Source organism: Arabidopsis lyrata (genome assembly GCF_000004255.2).
Source record: "Arabidopsis lyrata subsp. lyrata unplaced genomic scaffold ARALYscaffold_1, whole genome shotgun sequence".
Classification (NCBI taxonomy): Eukaryota; Viridiplantae; Streptophyta; class Magnoliopsida; order Brassicales; family Brassicaceae; genus Arabidopsis; species Arabidopsis lyrata.
In genome coordinates, this window is record NW_003302555.1 from 15,980,956 (window position 1) to 15,999,801 (window position 18,846).

The window sequence follows — 18,846 nt, forward strand, 5'->3', positions numbered from 1 at the left end:
AGCAAATAAATATTTGATTTTAAAACATGTGGTCTCAAACATAATTCAAGCCGGAATATGAATGAGCGGTCACTATAATTTAGCCATTTATTTAAAATTTTGTTTGAAATTTGCACTAGATCAGAGACGACAATAAAAGCATATTTTCTTAGATGACAATCCAAAATTATACAGTAATAAAGAATATTATGACTTGGCTATTGGCCGGTTTATAAAATAGAAAAGTTTAATAAAATATGGTTATCATAATTATTTTCTCTCCTCTTCGTATTAATTTTCATCATTGCTATTCATTTTTTCATTTTTGGCTTATGTGTTTGAAGATTTACCATAATTTAAAGATTTATATGAATATCTTATTCTTCCGTTCTCTAAACAATTTTAAATCAACAAACAAGATACATAAATATACTTTTCATTAGCTTATAATTTTAAAGATCTCATAAATTCTTTTAACTAAAATTTAAAAATTCATATTCGTATCAATCAATACTTATAAAAAATTAGACTTATAAAGATGGAGTTATGGTTGTAGTTATAATATACAAAATTTATATAGATCCTTTAATTTTTGAATATATAAAATAATCATAGGCAAATATTTGTTTATTCTTCACGTAGAAGGCTGAGAGCTGGTGTTTCCTAATTCTCTTTCCTGACTGGCGTTGCTTTTTCACGAAAAGTGTATGGTTGCTTATTCGAGCAGCTAGAGAGAATCCTTTTTTTAGTCAGAGAAAATTAACATTTCTATAAATAATAAAGAAAACAAAATATTGTTACCCTGAGGTCTTGAAGTTACTAAGAATACATTTTAATTAATGATTTATGAAATAGAATTAGGTTTGAATTTTTAATTAATGTGTTATTGGAAAAATAAATAGAATTATTTTTTTACTAAGAATAAATTAATAATTTACGAAATCAAATATAAAAAGTTCCAAAAAATACTATTCAATAAAATTGAGTTTCTTATTAAAATAGAATTAGGCTTTTTAAAAAAAAAAAAAACTAAGATTAAATTAATAATTTATGAAATCAAATATAAAAAATACTAAAAATAAAATTTTATTTAACTATTACAGTATATCTTAAATATTAATTTTAATTACAATATAATCGTAACTTTTTATTTTATTTTATCCAATTTAGAAGCCAAAATAGATCTTCAAAAGCCAAACCATTATTAAGTTAAAAAAAATGTAAAAGGGTGACTACTATGTAAATAGAAAAACACATATTAATGTGACCATCCCAAAACCCTAAACTGTTTCTCTCGACGACGTGTTTTGTCGCCGTCATTGAACTCTTTTCAACCGGCGTCGACATCACTCGTTTTGTTCCCGTCATGCGAGTATCCGTCTAAACTCCGCCTCTGTTTCATGACTATCTCCGACCGAAAATCCAATCCGGCGGCGATAACCGAGGCTCTAAAATCGCTAAAGAATCCGAACTAGTGTTTCTCTGTAATCGTGTGAAGGTAGAATCTCCGAACAACTTATCATCTTCGTTTCTTCAACTTTTCTGTTCTCTGTTGTTTATCATCATAAACGCATTTACTTTACATATGAAAAAGTTGATTGGTGGAATTATTGGCAGGTATGATAGAGCAAGAGGAGTGGAGATAGGGAACAAAGATACCAAACTTGAACACTTAGTAGAAGCTTACACAACATCCAACTGGATAGTTCGCATTTACAGAGTCAAACCTCCTACGAACAGGTTGTGACGCTTCAATGTTACGAAAAATGGCTTTAGATAGTTGATAGGTTTGAGGAACCATACAATTTCGGATTTTCTTGGACTTTGTTTGATTTTTATGCAGAAACAATTTTTGTAGTTTTTCCATCGTTTAAGTTGAAACCTATTTGCATTGGTTTGTTCGTCTACTTTTAAAACAGGTTATGTAATTTAATTTTGGTTTGATCAAGCTCAAAGTAAACATGAATGTTGAAAATTAGAGACAAAAGAAACATTAACCATATTAAAACCAATAAGAATATGGTAAATGAAATCCTAACATGACTACTTGACTTAATAAAAGAAGAATATCAATCCAACAATTCGTTTTTGGAAGCATAATGCAAATTCCTATAAGCTACTAAATTCTACGGTATGTGTTCCATAGATTTGGTTGTAGTAGTGGCATTGGCAAACTATGGTAGAGGCCGACAGGAGGATCATGTGGGTATAGAATTGGACAAAATGGTTGTGGCACCATGGTATTAGGGATAGACATTGGAGGCCAAGCTTGACTGAAGATAGGGTGTTGGTGAGGACTTGGTGCTATAGTTGACGAAACAACGTTCCAGGGAAGGTTATTAAATTGAGTATGTAAATGAAGCTTATGTTCCTCTTTACATTGGGCCAAAGAAACATAGATTGGTTTATTTCCCACCACTTTCCCATTCATCTTAAGCATCTGTGTAAAAAAAACAACTAATTAGTGTGAGTTCCTTGATTAAGAAGGCAACACCAAGAAAAAACCATTACATGGTTTACAAACTTACAGCTTTAGAAGCTTCTTCGCTCGTTGAAAACTCAACAAACCCAACACCTTTGCTAATACGATTGGGATGGACCATGACCTACAAAATTCATAAGTTAAATTTGATAATTCGCCGTAGTCACAAATCAAATTATTCTTTTGCTAATAGATTGCATACGTACCTTGCAGGAAATGATAGTTCCAAACTCTGAGAACAATTCTTGAAGCTTTGTGTTATCAACAGAATAATCAAGATTCTTCACATAAAGATTCGTCCCTTTACGTGTTTTCATATCCCGTTTTATCTTTTCTAGTTTAAAAATGACTTTCAAATCTTGAATTCTATTCTTTTTCCTCTGAGCCCTCCCAACATGCAACTCCTTTTCATCAACTATTGTCCCGTTCATCTTGTCTATTGCAGTAACCGCGGCCTCAGCCTTCTCGAAGTTCACAAACCCGAACATTCTAGACTTACCTTCTTTGTCTTTCATCACCACCGCACTAGTAATCTCTCCAAACTCTTCAAAAATCATCTTCAAATCATCATCTGTCGTAGTCTCCGCCAAGTTTTTGACATAAACATTAGTGAAAACCCGAGATTCATCCCATTGACGACGGCTAACGAATGGAGAAACGTGAATATGTTGATTGCGGATGAGCGTGCCATTGCGAACATTGCATGCGATATTGACTGAAAGCTCTGAGTAAAACTGGACGAACCCATATCCTTTCGAAACTCCAGAAGCATCACGAACCACTTTGCAAGAGAGAACTTTGCCAAATGCAGAGAACATGTCGCTAAGTTGCTTGTTGTCGATAGATTCGTCTAGATTCTTGACAAACACGTTACCTCTGCCGCTCAACCTCTTGCTAGGATCACGTTCTGAAAACATTATCCTCATAGGTTTTCCCTTTAACTTGTAAAAATTCAGCATCTCCATTGCAGTCTTCGCTGTTTGTCCCCCACAATAAATAAATAAATCAAACCAACATGCAAATTCGTTTAAATCGAAACAAATACACGTTTGCCTTAATAATAACAAATTAAAAACTATTCGTGTTTTAGATTAGTGACCAATCATTGAAATTAAACTCTTTTCTCAAAGGATTAAACCCTAGAAACAAGCAACATGATTTAACAATATTTACGAACATATGGAATATTACGAGTTACCTTGGAAACTATGGTTGAAATTAACATATCCATAACCAAGAGACGAGCCGGTGTTTCGGTCGCGACAAATTTTAACAGAAGAAACATCATGAGTGATTTCATTGAATGTTGTGTATAATTCACTGTCGTCAACACTCGAATCAAGATCTCCTACATATAACGTAAGCTTTTCAAATTCGTTCTCTGAGGTTCCCATAGTTGAAAACAGGTCTTCGTGCACTGAGGAATTTTTTTAGGAGAGAGCTAAATATAAATCTGTTGTTGTATGGTCGTCCTCAAGTCATATAAAAAGTCAGTTTCTACTACGACTAAATTAATAATTTCTGAAATAAAATATAAAAAAAATATAAAGATAAGCTTTACTAACTGTCAACATTATTGGTGGTATGCTAATATTGGCTCTTAGCATTAGTTTAGTATTAAATTTGTAAAGTTAAGAGTTAAGAGTTTGGGTAAGAGTTTTAATTTTTGGCATTGTCCAATGGTAATATCTTAAGTTGGGGTTCTTAAAAAAAAATGTTTTGAAGTGATTTGGTTCTTAAAATTTTAAAATGTTTTGGTTAGAGTAATAAGTAGAGAATTCATCAAATTAGCAGGTAAAGGTTAGCTTTGACAAGCTTTGAAAACCATGTTGTTCCCACAATTTAAACTGGTAGGTTCAGTATCTGCACTACATCAACCAAAAGTACACGACTTTTATCTCCTACTCAACCAATGTCAATGATGCTAAACATTCTTCTAGGAACAATTATTAGTCTACGTGACAACAGAGAGTACTATTGAAAATTCTGAAATGAGAAGAAATAAATGTTGGACACAAAAACAGTAAATCAAAACCAATACAGATTGCTACTGAAAGATTTTGTATCTCACACCTAAGCTTATATCTCTAATTAGCCTCACATTCTTTCTTCTTTTATGTAACCATAAAATGCAATAATGGAAAAATCCTAAAGAAGAAACAATGAGAAGAGATAATCGGACAACTAGTGAAGTGCACGGATTAATCAAAACCCACATCTAAATTCAATTGAAGCTATTAAAAAAACAGAAGAAGAAATGAAATTTGAGGGAAACAAAGAAAAAAAAACTAATCGAAACACAAATCAGGATGGATTGTTCTAAATCTCGAGAATCGTCCGATTGGTTCTGGCGGAACAACGGCCGGAGGTGATAACATCGGAGACTCCTCCGATTGGATTCGATTTCGTCGTCTCCGGTTTCATTTAAGATGAAGTCGTGTAGAAGATAGAGATAGAAAGAAAAAAAGTCGCCACGTCATCGCCTCTTAAGAACAAATTTGTCTCTTAGTTAAAAGACACCTCTTAATGTTAAAGGAGTATATGCATTAAATTTAATCAGTTTTATCCTAAGATTTCCCTAAGATTTACCTAACATACTGCCTATAATGATGCTCTTACACTACATCTTAAATATTCAATTTTAACTAAAAAATAATCGTAAACTGTTTTTTATTTTATTCAAATCCAGAAATTAAGGCTTTGAATATTTACTAGTTTTTAAGTGTTTTTTTTTTGTTTTTAGATTTTGGTTTTTGGATTTTGGTTTTTAAAGTTTTGGTTTTTAGTTTTTTGCTATATATATAAAAATTAGGAAATTAAATATTTTTAAATCAAAAATGAAACATAATCTCGTCGAAAAAATAAATTTTCCACAAAAACCTCAAAATCATGGTTTTTAGTTTCTTTTAGAGAAACCACTAAAAAACAAGTTTTCTTAAATTTTAGGGAATTTAATTTTTTAAAATCTTGAATGATAAAAAAATATATTTCTCAGTAAATAAAAACTAAAAACCACTTAAAAACTAGTAACCATTCAAGGCCTAAATATATTGTCAGCAAAATCAATATTATCTTTAAAAAGATTTTTTTTAAAAATCTTTAAAATAGAAAAACAAGAAGTAAAAGGATGTTCTGTGAAATATCAATAACTATAGTGACTAATATGTAAATAGAGAAACATATGTATCTCTGACTCTATGACTAATCCCAAAACCCAACACTGTTTGCTCTTCGACGCCGCGTTTTGTCGCCGTCGTTGAACTCTTTTCAACCGGCGTCGATTCTCGTTTCGTCGCCGGCGTCGATTCTCGTTTCGACCGGCGTCGATTCTCGTTTCGTCGCCGTCATTCGTGTATCCGTCTTAAACTCCGCCGCTGATTCATGACTATCTCCGACGGAAAATCCGATCCCGGCGGCGATGACCGAGACTCTGAAATCGTTAAAGAAACCGAACTAGTGTTTCTCCGTAATCGCGTAAAGGTAAAAATCTCCGAACAACTTGTCATCTTCGCTTCTTCAACTTCTCTGTAGTCTCTTCGCTCAATGTGTGTTCCCTTCGTTGTTAAGCATTTTGTTAGTGGAACGATTCGATTACACAGTCCTTGAGGTTAAATTTGAAATTATGTTGAATAATTTTGGTGAAGTAGCATAAATTTGTTGATTGATTCATTGTTTGTTCTATATCTCTCATCAGGAGTTAGAAGTGGAAAATGCTAAGTTGTTGTCTCAGGTTTCAAGCTGCCAATGCCAACAGGTGAAGATATTCTTAACTTTTGATTGACTTCATACTAGTTCGTTCGAAATTGTCAAGAATCTCGGTGTTTATATTGTAGATGGAAGTGAAGCATGATCGGTCAGTGTCAGATTCTAGTAGCTTAGTTAGGAGAAGGAGAGTTAGAAAAGGAGATAAGAATAGTATACCGAGTCATCTTATCTCGAAGAGATATGTTGCACTAAAAATCATGTATTTTGGTAAGAGGTATGCCATATGTTTTTAGGTTACTTCTCTTCTTTATGTCATGTCATTGTTCCTAATTGTATAAATGAATAAATTTTTGTTGTTACAGATTTTACGGCTTTTCGGCTGAAGCACAAATGGAACCAAGTATTGAGGTGTGGTTGTGTTCTCTTTGTTTTGTTTGTTAAGGAATAACTAGTTTGTATTTGCATGATGAGTAATTTGTGTGTTTCCTGCAGTCAGAAGTTTTTAAAGCACTTGAAAGGACACGGCTTTTAGTTGGTGACAAGAAAGATTCTTGTTACTCGAGATGTGGAAGAACAGATAAAGGTGTTTCGTCCACAGGGCAGGTGGATTGATCTGTGCTCCCATGATTTTTTTCGCTTAGGATCTCTAGCATTTAACTTCTCAATAATTTCTTTTGATCTCACTGGTTGTCTGTAGCAAATGATCTTGTGTGCCAATGATATAATTCCCATAGAATCATAGAATCTCATCAGTTTAAGAACCAATTCTTATTGTGCTGATGTTTTCAAAAACCCTGTAATAGGAGCATTCCCAAATGTCTATAAGGTAGGGTCGTGGAAGAAGCAATCTCATATGCGTATTCGATTATTGATGCAGGTGATTGCTTTGTTCTTAAGATCCAGACTGAAGTCACCTCCTGGAGACTCTAAAGCCCAAGTTAATGGGAAAACGGGTGAAAGTAAGTTTACTCTGAGAATGTTATTAATTTATTGGTTTCCACCCTCTTAATGGTGTTGCTGTAACTCTCTGCTTTCTCTGGTTTAGGACCAGAATATGATTATGTAAGAGTTCTAAATCGTGCTCTCCCTGATGACATCCGAGTTATTGGATGGTCTCCTGCTCCTGTTGACTTTCATGCAAGGTTTGTGTGTTACCCTTTTTTTTAAAAAATCCTTTGTAATTGTTTGTGCTATTCCTCCCTTAAAACTGCAGAATACTTCGTGAACTATTATTGGATGGTGCATGCTTACCTTTTTTTTGTTTCCTTGGGTACAGGTTTAGTTGCTATGCTAGAGAATACAAATACTTTTTCTGGAGACAGAACCTGAATCTTTCGGTGCAGTGATCTCTACACTTGTTACTAAAGTCAAAACACTTCAAAATTGAAACAATGTAGATACTAATATTTACTCGCATCTTCCTCTAGGCCATGGACATTGCCGGGAAGAAGTTCATTGGGGAGCATGATTTCAGGAACTTCTGCAAGATGGACGTGGCAAATGTGCATTGCTATACACGACGTGTTACTTTCTTTGAAGTCTCTCCTTGTCAAAATAGGTTGGCTTTGGTAAAAAAGCACATTTAAGCAGATCTTCTGATCCTCCATTTGATGACTGCTGACTGCATTAGTATTCGTTAAAACTGATTTTGGTTGCTAGAAAGGCTATGATCAATTAAGATTCTTAATTAAAACCGTAGGTTTTTTCAGCAACTAAGGGTAGACTTAAAGAATTGGAAAAATTTAAGGGTAGAGAAAATCATGTTCTAGAAATCACAGGAACAATAGAAAATTTGCATCCTCTTGAGCACGCATTGTTAAACTCACACCAGTCACTACTTTATATACACATTCTTCTGATCATCTACTTTTTATCTTTGTCTTTTGGTCCTAAACCATGTCCTTGTTTATCTTCTTGTATAGTCACGAGGGTGATCAGCTTTGCACATTTACAATGAGAGGCAGTGCTTTCCTGTGGCACCAGATCCGCTGCATGGTCGCCGTGCTATTCATGATTGGGCAGGGCGTTGAATCGGTTGATGTAAGTTACTTGGAGACCTTCATGGTTGCTCCAATTTACTTTTACAGCTTACTTGGGGATTTATATATTCTTCATGTGTTGATTATGCGGTGAACTGGATGGTACTTATGCAGGTGATAGATACATTGTTGGACACGAAGAAAACGCCAAGAAAACCTCAATACCTCTTGGCCTCAGAGATACCCTTAGTCCTCCGTACATGTGAATTCGAAAATGTTGACTTCATATGTTCTCCAGGTAACAAAGTCTGATTGAGATACCTTGGAAGTGGTTTATAGATCCAGAAGATATGATAATAAACCCCTTTTTCATGCTTAAAGGCGCTGCAGAGTCACTGCGATCTCATTTCAAGAATGAATCATTGACATACCAATTAGAGTCTGTGATTTACCAGGAGGCTCTCCGGAACTGTTTACCTCTAAGCAATGGTACAATATAACATTATCTCCTTTAACGTAACTAGTAGTAAGATGACTTCTATGAAAGAGAGAATCAACTCAAAATAAAATTTCAGTTTCAACAGAGGAAAGCTCATGCAATGGCATAGAGAAAAAGAAGAAAAGAGCAGAACACGTTCCCCTATTATCTCGACCAACTGAGCGTAAGTCTTCTTCGATATCTCACTGCAACATGTACATATGCAAATATGGAAAGCTCATGTATATGATCACCTTGCTATTTTTCTTTTTCTTGCAGCGTCGTACGAAGAACGAGCTGCGAAATTGAAACCAAGGAAACAAGAAACTTGTCATGTGTAGTGTAATGGGGCATCTCGGCGCGGCGACCATCAAAAGAATAGAGAGGCTTTGAGTCTGTTGTTCGTAGCAGTTGATTGTTTGACGGTTTATCGATTGATTACGTATACAGTAAAACCTCTGTAAGATAATTACTAATGTATGGTTTAAATATTTTTCTAAGAAATTAAATTTTCGTTAGAGCTCGTCTCTCTAACTTATATTATATAAAACAATTGTTTTGTGCTTTTAAGCTATATATAGTGTTGTAGGATACTACTATAACTACATTATAAAAACAACTAAAATTTTATATGTTTTTAATTTGGGAATAATCAAAATTTGAATTTGTGTATATCGTTTGAATAAGTTAATGCATCTATATGGTCTTTGTAATTTGTTGCCGAAATAGCTTTATCTAAATTTCAAGTCCAAAATTACATAATTTATAACATCTAAAATATTAATTTTAGTTAGATAAAGTTGACTCAGTTTCACAAAAGAAAAAAAAAAGTTAGATAAAGTTGACTCAGTTTCATATTTGTCTAGAAATTTAACAATTAAAACAAATCTCTCTATAAATTAATAAATATTAATTTATGCTATAAATTATAAATATTAATTTATATAAAAATTAATATCACTATAAATTAATAAAATGTCATGATCCCAACATTATTAATTTTCAGTGGTTTGATTGAGTATTAATCTAAAATTTGTAAGTCATGATTTTTTTAATTTATGAAATTTATTTAAAATGTTAATAATTATGGTAATAAATCAGGGATTCTATTGAGTATTTAAATCTAGGGCTTTATTTGGTCACGTCCCAAACTCCATACTGTATACAGTATTAGAGTCCCTCTCCGTCCGAGAAACAAATACATCACACGATCATGAATAGAGGAGAGAACTCAAATTCCATACCTATTGATCTCATTCCTGATATACTCTCGAGATTGCCTGCAAAGTCAATCGGGAGGTTTCGCTGTGTGTCGAAGCTATGGGGGTCCTTGCTTCGCAAGCCACACTTCACCGACTTGTTCTTGACTAGGTCGTCGGCTCGTCCACGTCTCTTAATGGGGGTTAAACAAGCCGACGGTGTGTGGTTTATATTTTCGTCGCCTCAGCCTCAGAATCCATATATATGAGAAGTCGTCTCTTGTTGTAGCCGCTGATTTTCATACGAAGATCTCTTTTGACTTATGTTCCTACGACAGTTTTAGATATGCCTCTGGTTTGCTCTATCTCCATAGTATAAAGATCTCAAAGGAGGATAAGGATGCAAGGCATATGATATGTAACCCTAGCACAGGACAGTATGCGATCTTACCTGAACCAACGTACAAAAGGGATGGTGGCTTGTTAGGGTTTGATCCGATTGGCAAGCAATTCAAGGTTTTGGACATGTCCAATGGTCATCATATCCTGACATTAGGAACTGAAAAAATGAGGTGGAGGACAATCCAATATCCCTCAATTTGTTCTCATCGACCTCTAGGTAAGGGTGTATGCATCAATGGGGTTATGTATTACATAGGTTACTCCGAAGGTTTTGAGGATTATCGTTTAGTTTGCTTTGATGTTAGGTCTGAGAAGTTTAAACTTCGATATCTAACGTATGGTTGTTCTATTAAATTGATAAACTATAAGGGTAAATTAGGTATGATTAGTATGAAGTATGAAAGTGGATTTCCCCTTAAGTTACATTTTTTTTTTTTTTTTTTTTGATAACTCGGGTGTCCGGCCCCACCGAGGTGGAACCGACTAGCGTGGGACCCACATGCGTCATCTGCCCTAGGGTACCCCACATCCCGAGGAGCTGGCGATTCCCTCATGTAAATCCGCCAGTGGCCATGCCTCGAACCCTGGTAGCGGAAGTCACAGCTGTGACCCCTTTACCACTAGGCCACAAGGCCCGGTTTAAGTTACATTTTTGGGTTCTAGAGAATGCCGATAAACATGAATGGTCTACATATACCTACACTTTGAGGACTGAGAATAGAGTCCTCAAGGATGGCGACTATATTTTCGTTGTTGGGGTGACTGCTTCAGGTGAAATTGTTTTGGTGAAGAATAATGCACGTAAACCGTTTTATGTTTTCTATTTTAATCCCGAAAGGAACACTCTACTAAGTGTTGAAATCCAAGGTGTTGTTAAACAAGAAGGGGAAGAATGGTTTGATGATCATTAAGTTTACGCATTTGTAGACCATGTAGAGGATCTTAAGTTTGATCTTATGAAGACAACATATGCTGCAAGCCGAGCAGTACACAACACATCATCTAAAGAAGATCATCAAGTGAGGACCATTGCTCACCAGCAACAAGATCGTAGTTCGTTAACAAATTTGATGCTTTGCGTCTTTTAAAAGATGATTAATTTACATTTGTCAAAACTTGATCCCCAAATCAGCTAAAAGCTCTCTATTTAATACAAGTTGTATTCCTTTGTAAAGATCAAGTTATCTAAAAAGTTCTTAAGATATTAAGTTTTTTTTACTCAAGTTAGATCATGGCTAAAGTTGTTTTTTAATATTTACTTCCCCCGCTTCAAAATGTAAGATGTGTTGGAAGCTAGCACAAGATTAAGAAAAGTTGTGCTTTTAATCAAAATACTAATTTATAAATAAAAACTTTCGATGAAATCAAATAAAAGAGAAACAATCATTTGATTCCTTTCAAACTTTTTAAATATATTATTTTTTATTATTTCTTTTGTAAAGGGATGTAAAAACCTCCTATATTTGAAACAAAATAAAACTTCCAAAACATCTTATATTTTGAAACGTAGAGAATATAACATAAACTCTTAACTATTTTACTTGTGAGTGTGATATTTATCATTTACAGGTTTCATGTGGGCTTTATCACCCTGTTGGCTTAGTTATCTTGTATTTGTATATTGTAAAGAAGAATTAATTAAAAAAGTAAGAAAATATCAGGAAATTTCCAAAGTTTCATTAATGATGAATAATGTTTTAGTGCGTTTACTTGTATTTATTATGCAATGAATAACTTCTTCCAAGTCCTCTTCAGGGGCACAGACACAGACACAGATGCAACAAATGACAATAAGCCATATTGAAGAGGGTATTCCAATACATAAAGCAAGCATGGGAGGAATAAAATAGAGAAGCAAAACGAAGAGACCGAGCCCAAAGACATGACTCACACATTCAACCATGAAGAAACCGAAATCCGAGGGTGCCCCGGTCCCGTAAAAACGACACAGATATAGAAGAACAAGAGCACCCATGTCCCAATAATAAAATTAATCTCGATTCAAGGGTATCTTGAAGACAGTGCTGGTACGGTAAAATCCGGGGCCGAATACGAAAAAAAAAATTGGGGCTTTTTCTAAAAGTAAAAACTGCTAAAACAAACTTTTTTTACTAATTGTGGGGCATTTATAATTTTTATTTAACATTTTTTCTTAATTTTAAAGATTTTTTGCTAATTATAGATTTTTTTTGCTAATTATGAGGCTTTTTTGCCAATTATGGAGTTTTTTTGTTAATTTTGAGGCCTCTTTTAGGCCTATCTTTTAATTTGGAGTCTCAAAAAAAAAAAAAATTTCACAGCCTGGGAAATTTGAAGCCCAATACAAATGATTCACCAAAATAGGTGAAGGGCCAAGCCTGTTTGTAGAGTATTATGAACAAGAGCACTACAAGACTAGTTGTGTTTGAGAACTGCGTATAAGCGATCTTGATAGCCTTTTCTTCCTCTCATATGGTATATACTGTCTATTTACGCTTTCGCTTTGATTTCTGGTTGTCGCTACAAGCTGTAGTTGTATTTCGTTTTCCTTTGGTTGTTCTCTGCTTCATGTGTTTCTTTGCAAACTTAATGTCAAAAATCAAAATTAGTATAAAACTTGTGATCAATTTATTTTTTTGAGCGAAATTTTAGTTTATCTTTATTTTTGTCTATTCACCCAAATAAATCGAGTTCTGTCTGTAACCTTTAATATGGATTTTGGTTCCAATTTGAATTTTAGCAAATTGTTTTTTTTTCATTTTAAAGAATGTTTTAAAATTTACAAAAGTAATTTCAGTAAATAAAAATATATTCCTAGATCCTAATTGGGCAACCAATCATGGAGTAAATTTTTAATTAATATGTGGTTGGAAAAGAAAAAAAAAATTAAGATTTCAATTGAAAAATCATTTTTGGTTTGATTTCGGTTTCAATTTGCGAAAAAAAAAACAAAACCGGTAAAAATAATCCCTTATACCAATTAATTCGTGAGCCCGGTTTAATTTGGTGCAGCTCCGTCAATGGAATGGCTCGTGTTTACATGGAGACGATGATACAAAATTGCGTCACCTTCTCCCAAATCAAACAACTCCAATCTCATTTTCTCACCGCCGGCCATTTCCAATCTTCCTTTCTCCGTTCTCGTCTTCTCGAACGCTGCGCAATCTCACCATTCGGCGACCTTTCCTTCGCCGTAAAAATCTTCCGTCACATCCCTAAACCTTTAACCAATGACTGGAACGCAATCATCCGCGGATTCGCCGGAAGTTCTCATCCTTCACTTGCGTTTTCATGGTATCGTTCCATGTTGCAGCGATCGTCGTCATCGGCTTTGTGTAGAGTCGATGCTTTGACTTGTTCTTTCACTCTTAAAGCTTGTGCTCGTGCGCTTTGTTCTTCCGCTATGGTTCAGATTCATTGTCAGATTAGTCGTCGTGGATTCTCCGCTGATGCGCTTCTTTGTACTACGTTGCTTGATGCTTACTCTAAAAATGGGGATTTGATTAGTGCGCTGAAGTTGTTCGATGAAATGTCTGTGAGAGATGTTGCGTCGTGGAATGCGTTGATTGCGGGGTTAGTGGCGGGGAATCGAGCGAGTGAGGCGTTGGAGTTGTATAAAAGAATGGAAATGGAAGGGATTCGAAGAAGTGAAGTAACTGTTGTTGCTGCTTTGGGAGCTTGTTCTCATTTGGGTGATGTTAAGGAAGGTGAAAAGATTCTCCATGGGTACATTAAAGATGAAAAGTTGGATCATAATGTGATTGTTAGTAACGCGGTTATTGATATGTATTCGAAATGTGGGTTTGTTGATAAAGCTTTTCAAGTGTTTGAACAATTCACGGGTAAGAAGAGTGTTGTAACATGGAACACTATGATTACGGGGTTTTCAGTGCACGGAGAAGCACACAGAGCGTTGGAGATTTTCGAGAAGTTGGAGCATAATGGCATTAAGCCTGATGATGTCTCGTACTTAGCTGCTCTAACCGCGTGTAGACACACAGGATTAGTGGAGTATGGTATATCTATATTCAACAACATGGCTTGTAACGGAGTTGAGCCTAACATGAAGCATTACGGTTGTGTAGTTGATCTGTTAAGCCGTGCAGGAAGGCTGAGAGAAGCTCACGACATTATATGTTCGATGTCGATGGTTCCGGATCCTGTTTTGTGGCAGAGCCTTCTTGGAGCTTCAGAGATTCACAATAACGTCGAAATGGCTGAGATAGCTTCTAGGAAAATTAAGGAAATGGGTGTTAACAATGACGGTGATTTTGTGTTGCTATCAAACGTTTATGCAGCTCAGGGACGGTGGAAGGACGTAGGACTAGTGAGAGATGATATGGAAAGCAAACAAGTGAAGAAAGTTCCCGGAATTAGCTACATAGAAGCCAAAGGAACGATTCATCAATTCCACAACAGTGACAAGAGCCATGAACAGTGGAGAGAGATTTATGAGAAGATCGACGAGATCAGGTATAGGACACAGCAAAATCTAACAGCTGAGATTGGCAAATTTCTAATGCTTTTGGATTTACTTCTTTCTTATGTTTTGGTTGTGAGGACAGGTTCAAGATAAGGGAGGATGGTTACGTGGCGCAGACGGGACTTGTGTTGCACGACATAGGAGAGGAAGAGAAAGAGAACGCTTTGTGCTATCACAGCGAGAAATTGGCGGTTGCCTACGGACTGATGATGATGGATGGTGCTGACGAGGAGAGTCCGGTGAGAGTTATAAACAACCTGAGAATTTGTGGGGACTGTCACGTTGTTTTTAAACATATTTCAAAGATTTATAAGAGAGAGATCATTGTTAGGGATCGAGTTCGATTTCATAGGTTCAAAGATGGTTCTTGCTCTTGCAGAGATTTTTGGTAACGTTACAAAATTAAGAGGGTGGCAATTTTAAACTGTATCTCAAAGATTTCTCTTTTCTTTCTTTCTTTAAGTCTCCAAAATATTCGGTTTGGCAAGTACAACAATAGTTAGAGTAAGATCTACAAAAAATTTAGTGACTATCTACTCAAATCATTAGTAGTAGCAACGATAAGCAGAGATAATATGACGATAACAAGGAGAATTTTTCATTTATGAACGAAGAAGAAATACATATTACAGACACAAAGGACAACAACATCACTGTCGACAAAAATAACATTAAAACATGGGTTACATTTTCGAACCCTTTATTACATCACGGAACAAACAAAAAACTGTCTTTTTTCTTTACGAAATTTTAAAACAAAACCCTTTTTTTTTTTTTTTGTCAGTTACAAAACCCTTTTTCCAATTCTGGGACTCTCTTATCCTTATGCTTTGACGTTTGGTGGTACGTCAGAAGAAGATGTTAAAACTGTTGATTTAGCTTGAGAAACTTTGTTCCGGGACTTCATCTTTTCTATCTCTTCTTTTGAGCCTATAAATATTTTTTTCGCCATATTGCAGAATTCACTGCATGTACATAACCCTCAAAATCAAACATTTTCTCTTAATATTTAACATGGTTTTCAATATATAGAAAGATAGAGAAAACATACGGCCATGGATCATCCCCGAGAGGCATCACATTTCCTTCATTGTTTATAAAAACTATTTCCCATTGATTGCGGCTTCGTAACTCGTCTTTGAGATCAAAGAGTTCTTCTAGTTTTTGTATCAACTGATTGTATCCATGAAAAACAGTTAAATCCACAGCTCTGCCAATGACTACACCTTGCATCTGAACCTGTTCGATAACACCACATCAAGATCATGTGAGCTGAGTAGATTCATGAAAGCTTTACACAAATTTATATATGTGTGTAAAAATATTAAGGTACCTAATATGTATACGAACTCAAAATTTCTTAAAATATTTTTTTTTCTTTAAACGAATGCTTAGCTTGTTTGAAATGCACTATTTTCACTTTCACATTATAAATAGAAGGTCATTTGTAAATAGTACGAAGATAAAGACTTATGCTTACCTTTATCCGACGTCTAGTAGAATTGAATTTACTGCTTTGGACCTCTTTTGGTGATGTCCAAGTTAGGGTTTGGTCAAGTTTTTTATCTTGAGAGAGTATGCAACTAGTGGTTGTTTCGGTTGCTTCAATTGGACCCATGGGATCTTTGGTCTTTGAGGCTTTGGTAAGATCAACTCCAAACAATATGCAACTAGTGGTTGCTTCAGTTGTTATCTTTTCTTTCGTTTGTTGAACCAATTGGTTGTTGTTATTGTTTGGTTTAGGTATGGCTGGGACTAAGTCACTCATTAGCCAATCAGAAGGAAACTTGGAATCTTCAACTGCATCGCGACAACTAAACTCAGGAACACTCTTCGGAGAACTCAAGCTCGATTGTCCAATTTCTTGGCCTGTCAAAAGATTCGATGATGTTGAACCTATATATGGAAATAACTATAATGAGAAAGGTATTCACAAGGAATCTTTAACTTTCAAACAAATGATTATAAGAACGTTTCCTTTTACCGATTTCATTACATTGACGTGCACGTTTTTTCTGGAGTACAGTTGGCTGGGAAATACTTGACGAAGGGATTAAATGTTCAATTTCCCATGGTGAAACCTTATCAGGTCTTGGAAATGGTGAAAGCTCGTCCCATTGCACCTACAAGAACATACTTGTTTAGTCATATGTTATTTATTACACTCAAAAACGTATTGTTGAAAGAATGTAATGAAAGTGTGAACATAATATTACTTGTAGGCTTCGCCATTCCGAATCTTTCCAATGAGGAGACATGTCATTTACACCAATAATCGTCCCAGAGTATCTAAGTCAATGAAACAAAATGTGTTATGCAAATAACAACTTTTGGAAACAGAGAAAAAAGTTTTGATTAGACTTTTACCTTTTTTCAGAAAAATCTTGACCCTCAAACCGCATCCTAAATCTCGAACCAACAATAAACTTATTGTTCATTGCATCAACAAACTTGTCATAATTTACAACAAATTGACTTGAACTAATATTATATCAAAAAAAAAAAAATGTAAACATACTTGTTGAAGAAACTAATATCATGGTATTTTGACAAACTAATAAATGTAAAAATAAGTAGTGTTTTGAATCACCTTGGCTTATAAACCACAATGAACTTGCATTTGCTTTTAAAAGCATTTACTACTGAAGCAATTACTCCATCTTTCATACACTGTGTTGATATTACTAATGAAGGTTTGTGGCCTAGTTGATGCCTTGCTCGCCTAATACCAACTCCTAGCTCCCCATTCTCTCCTCTTGAACAAAAAGAAAATAGTTTTGGAACAACAAAAAAATTGTTTAAATTCTAAAATCCAAAAACGAAAAGAGATGACGTAAAAAGACAAAAACATACCTAAGGAATACAAAAGCATCCCCAACAATCAATCTTTTTGTTGTTGCAAATAAGCTCCAGCCACTGGTAAAAAGATGTCTCCGCGGTGTACCTACATGCAAAAAAGAGGATATTAGTTATTAATCAAAATTTTATCAGTTCTTGGTGAAGAAAAATATTCAATACCTCTAAAAGAATGCTTGAATGTCCATTCTCGACCATGGAGATCTTTCGCAACAAGATGCTGCATAGGCGTTCGTTGGGACATATCCTAGAGAAATTTTATTAGTAGATTATGTTATACTGAAACTTAAATTTGAGATTAAACAGAGAAACTAAACATAAATACCAGCGGAGGAAGACATTCAGTGGCATGTCTTTTAAGAATAGATAATCCACCATGTGTGTTGGCGTCAGACGAAGTTAAAATTTTACTAAAAGAATAAACCATTGGTCTTTGATTATCCATAGTAGTAATAGGAGTTATAACGTCCTAAAGATTTACAATTTTAGAAAATCGATTAGAGAAAATTGATAAAAATTAGAATTAACTTTGAAATTAGCGTTTTTGGGGTCACTCACTGTTGTATCTGGCATTAAATAAATCTCTGCGTAGACGTCATCCGTATTTTGGTCTATCTAATAATAAACATAATACAAGCAACAAATTACATCTTTCTACAATGAAATATAACATACAAAATAATATATTATATAACTTATGTTTATCCCCTGGAATACTAAGAGACATACCTTAAGTTGAATATCATCAACACAACATCGAAGCTTAGATGGAAGATCAAAATGTGGCCTTATCTGATCCAACTCATCTTTTGTAGATGCTTCAATCTGAAAATTGCCACAAAAATGTTTCAAAAACAAGACAGGAAAGCAAAAGGGAGAAAATATATATAGTGAGAGAGAGAGACTCACGAGCTCAATGTGCCCTTGAGGAAAATAATAAATCGTTTCTCCAGGTTTTGGAAGATCACACAAAGGTCCGGCACATATTTTCCACAATTGCTCATACATATAGGTCTGGGTTCTATCAACTAATAAAACAAAAATTTATATTTACATAGTATGAAATAAGTACATTGAAAATTTAAAAAAAAAAAAAAAATTCTTACTTATGCCTAATAATTCAGGCTGGGCATTCAATTCTTCATTGTTTTCCATTAGCTCTTATTCCAAAGATTGATATTCTATGAATCATAAAGCAAGAAAAGCATCAAAATCTTGTTTGTTAAGCTTACACTTATTAACGGGGAAAATATAATTATCTTTCCATACAAAATATTAAACCATTTTTATATCTCATATGATTT

General features: G+C 34.6%; 4 protein-coding genes, 1 long non-coding RNA gene and 1 pseudogene across 7 annotated transcripts; 4 read left to right on the forward strand and 2 right to left on the reverse strand.

The window, feature by feature from the left end:
- Nucleotides 1–1,212: 1,212 nt before the first annotated feature.
- On the forward strand, nt 1,213–1,912 carry LOC110224936. The gene is made up of 2 exons (XR_002329391.1): nt 1,213–1,477; nt 1,597–1,912. It is a non-coding gene; the product is annotated as an uncharacterized LOC110224936 (long non-coding RNA).
- Nucleotides 1,913–2,026: 114 nt separating this feature from the next.
- LOC9327141 (polyadenylate-binding protein 1) lies at nt 2,027–3,442 on the reverse strand. Its single transcript, XM_021012869.1, has 3 exons — nt 2,668–3,442; nt 2,508–2,585; nt 2,027–2,419 (listed from the first exon to the last, which is right to left on the reverse strand). Exons 1-3 carry the CDS (start codon nt 3,424–3,426, stop codon nt 2,099–2,101), a joined length of 1,158 nt encoding a protein of 385 aa, XP_020868528.1. The 5' UTR covers nt 3,427–3,442; the 3' UTR covers nt 2,027–2,098.
- A 2,186-nt stretch (nt 3,443–5,628) lies between these two features.
- LOC9329873 (tRNA pseudouridine(38/39) synthase) lies at nt 5,629–9,197 on the forward strand. 2 transcript variants are annotated; one of them, XM_021012838.1, is made up of 14 exons: nt 5,629–5,941; nt 6,156–6,215; nt 6,295–6,440; nt 6,529–6,574; nt 6,659–6,769; nt 7,044–7,125; nt 7,212–7,308; nt 7,443–7,503; nt 7,594–7,724; nt 8,089–8,206; nt 8,320–8,443; nt 8,527–8,634; nt 8,721–8,807; nt 8,903–9,197. In XM_021012838.1, exons 1-14 carry the CDS (start codon nt 5,843–5,845, stop codon nt 8,962–8,964), a joined length of 1,332 nt encoding a protein of 443 aa, XP_020868497.1. In that variant the 5' UTR covers nt 5,629–5,842; the 3' UTR covers nt 8,965–9,197. The 2 variants fall into 2 exon arrangements, with proteins under 2 accessions (XP_020868497.1, XP_020868498.1); XM_021012839.1 differs by having other exon boundaries at nt 5,652–5,941; nt 8,730–8,807; nt 8,903–9,143.
- Nucleotides 9,198–9,728: 531 nt separating this feature from the next.
- On the forward strand, nt 9,729–11,420 carry LOC110224934 (annotated as a pseudogene).
- Nucleotides 11,421–13,171: 1,751 nt separating this feature from the next.
- LOC9327142 (pentatricopeptide repeat-containing protein At1g34160) lies at nt 13,172–15,139 on the forward strand. Of its 2 annotated transcripts, none has more exons than XM_021012831.1 (2): nt 13,172–14,676; nt 14,764–14,864. In XM_021012831.1, the coding sequence occupies exons 1-2, from the start codon at nt 13,229–13,231 to the stop codon at nt 14,777–14,779; spliced, it is 1,464 nt and encodes a 487-aa protein (XP_020868490.1). In that variant the 5' UTR covers nt 13,172–13,228; the 3' UTR covers nt 14,780–14,864. The 2 variants fall into 2 exon arrangements, with proteins under 2 accessions (XP_020868490.1, XP_020868489.1); XM_021012830.1 differs by having other exon boundaries at nt 13,175–14,676; nt 14,769–15,139.
- Nucleotides 15,140–15,492: 353 nt separating this feature from the next.
- LOC9327143 (auxin response factor 13) lies at nt 15,493–18,567 on the reverse strand. The gene is made up of 12 exons (XM_021012868.1): nt 18,272–18,567; nt 18,101–18,157; nt 17,868–18,011; nt 17,705–17,789; nt 17,540–17,630; nt 17,277–17,441; nt 17,054–17,089; nt 16,903–16,975; nt 16,671–16,809; nt 16,326–16,582; nt 15,738–15,925; nt 15,493–15,651 (listed from the first exon to the last, which is right to left on the reverse strand). Exons 1-12 carry the CDS (start codon nt 18,548–18,550, stop codon nt 15,510–15,512), a joined length of 1,656 nt encoding a protein of 551 aa, XP_020868527.1. The 5' UTR covers nt 18,551–18,567; the 3' UTR covers nt 15,493–15,509.
- Nucleotides 18,568–18,846: the final 279 nt, after the last annotated feature.

Bases quoted from the DNA above. Each gene is read 5' to 3' on its own strand.
- LOC9327141 (XM_021012869.1), bottom strand. From the start codon at position 3,426: ATGGAGATGCTGAATTTTTACAAGTTAAAGGGAAAACCTATGAGGATA. The intron at 2,586-2,667 runs GTACGTATGCAA...TGAATTTTGTAG, and splicing joins GAACTATCATTTCCTGCAAG to GTCATGGTCCATCCCAATCG. The intron at 2,420-2,507 runs GTAAGTTTGTAA...TTTTTTACACAG, and splicing joins GCGAAGAAGCTTCTAAAGCT to ATGCTTAAGATGAATGGGAA.
- LOC9329873 (XM_021012838.1), top strand. From the start codon at position 5,843: ATGACTATCTCCGACGGAAAATCCGATCCCGGCGGCGATGACCGAGAC. The intron at 6,216-6,294 runs GTGAAGATATTC...TTTATATTGTAG, and splicing joins CAAGCTGCCAATGCCAACAG to ATGGAAGTGAAGCATGATCG. The intron at 6,770-7,043 runs GTGGATTGATCT...TTATTGATGCAG, and splicing joins GTGTTTCGTCCACAGGGCAG to GTGATTGCTTTGTTCTTAAG.
- LOC9327142 (XM_021012830.1), top strand. From the start codon at position 13,229: ATGGCTCGTGTTTACATGGAGACGATGATACAAAATTGCGTCACCTTC. The intron at 14,677-14,768 runs GTATAGGACACA...TTGTGAGGACAG, and splicing joins GAGAAGATCGACGAGATCAG to GTTCAAGATAAGGGAGGATG.
- LOC9327143 (XM_021012868.1), bottom strand. From the start codon at position 18,550: ATGTATGAGCAATTGTGGAAAATATGTGCCGGACCTTTGTGTGATCTT. The intron at 17,790-17,867 runs GTATTTATGTTT...AAATTTCTCTAG, and splicing joins CTGAATGTCTTCCTCCGCTG to GATATGTCCCAACGAACGCC. The intron at 16,976-17,053 runs GTAAAAGTCTAA...TCATTGACTTAG, and splicing joins CAAGATTTTTCTGAAAAAAG to ATACTCTGGGACGATTATTG.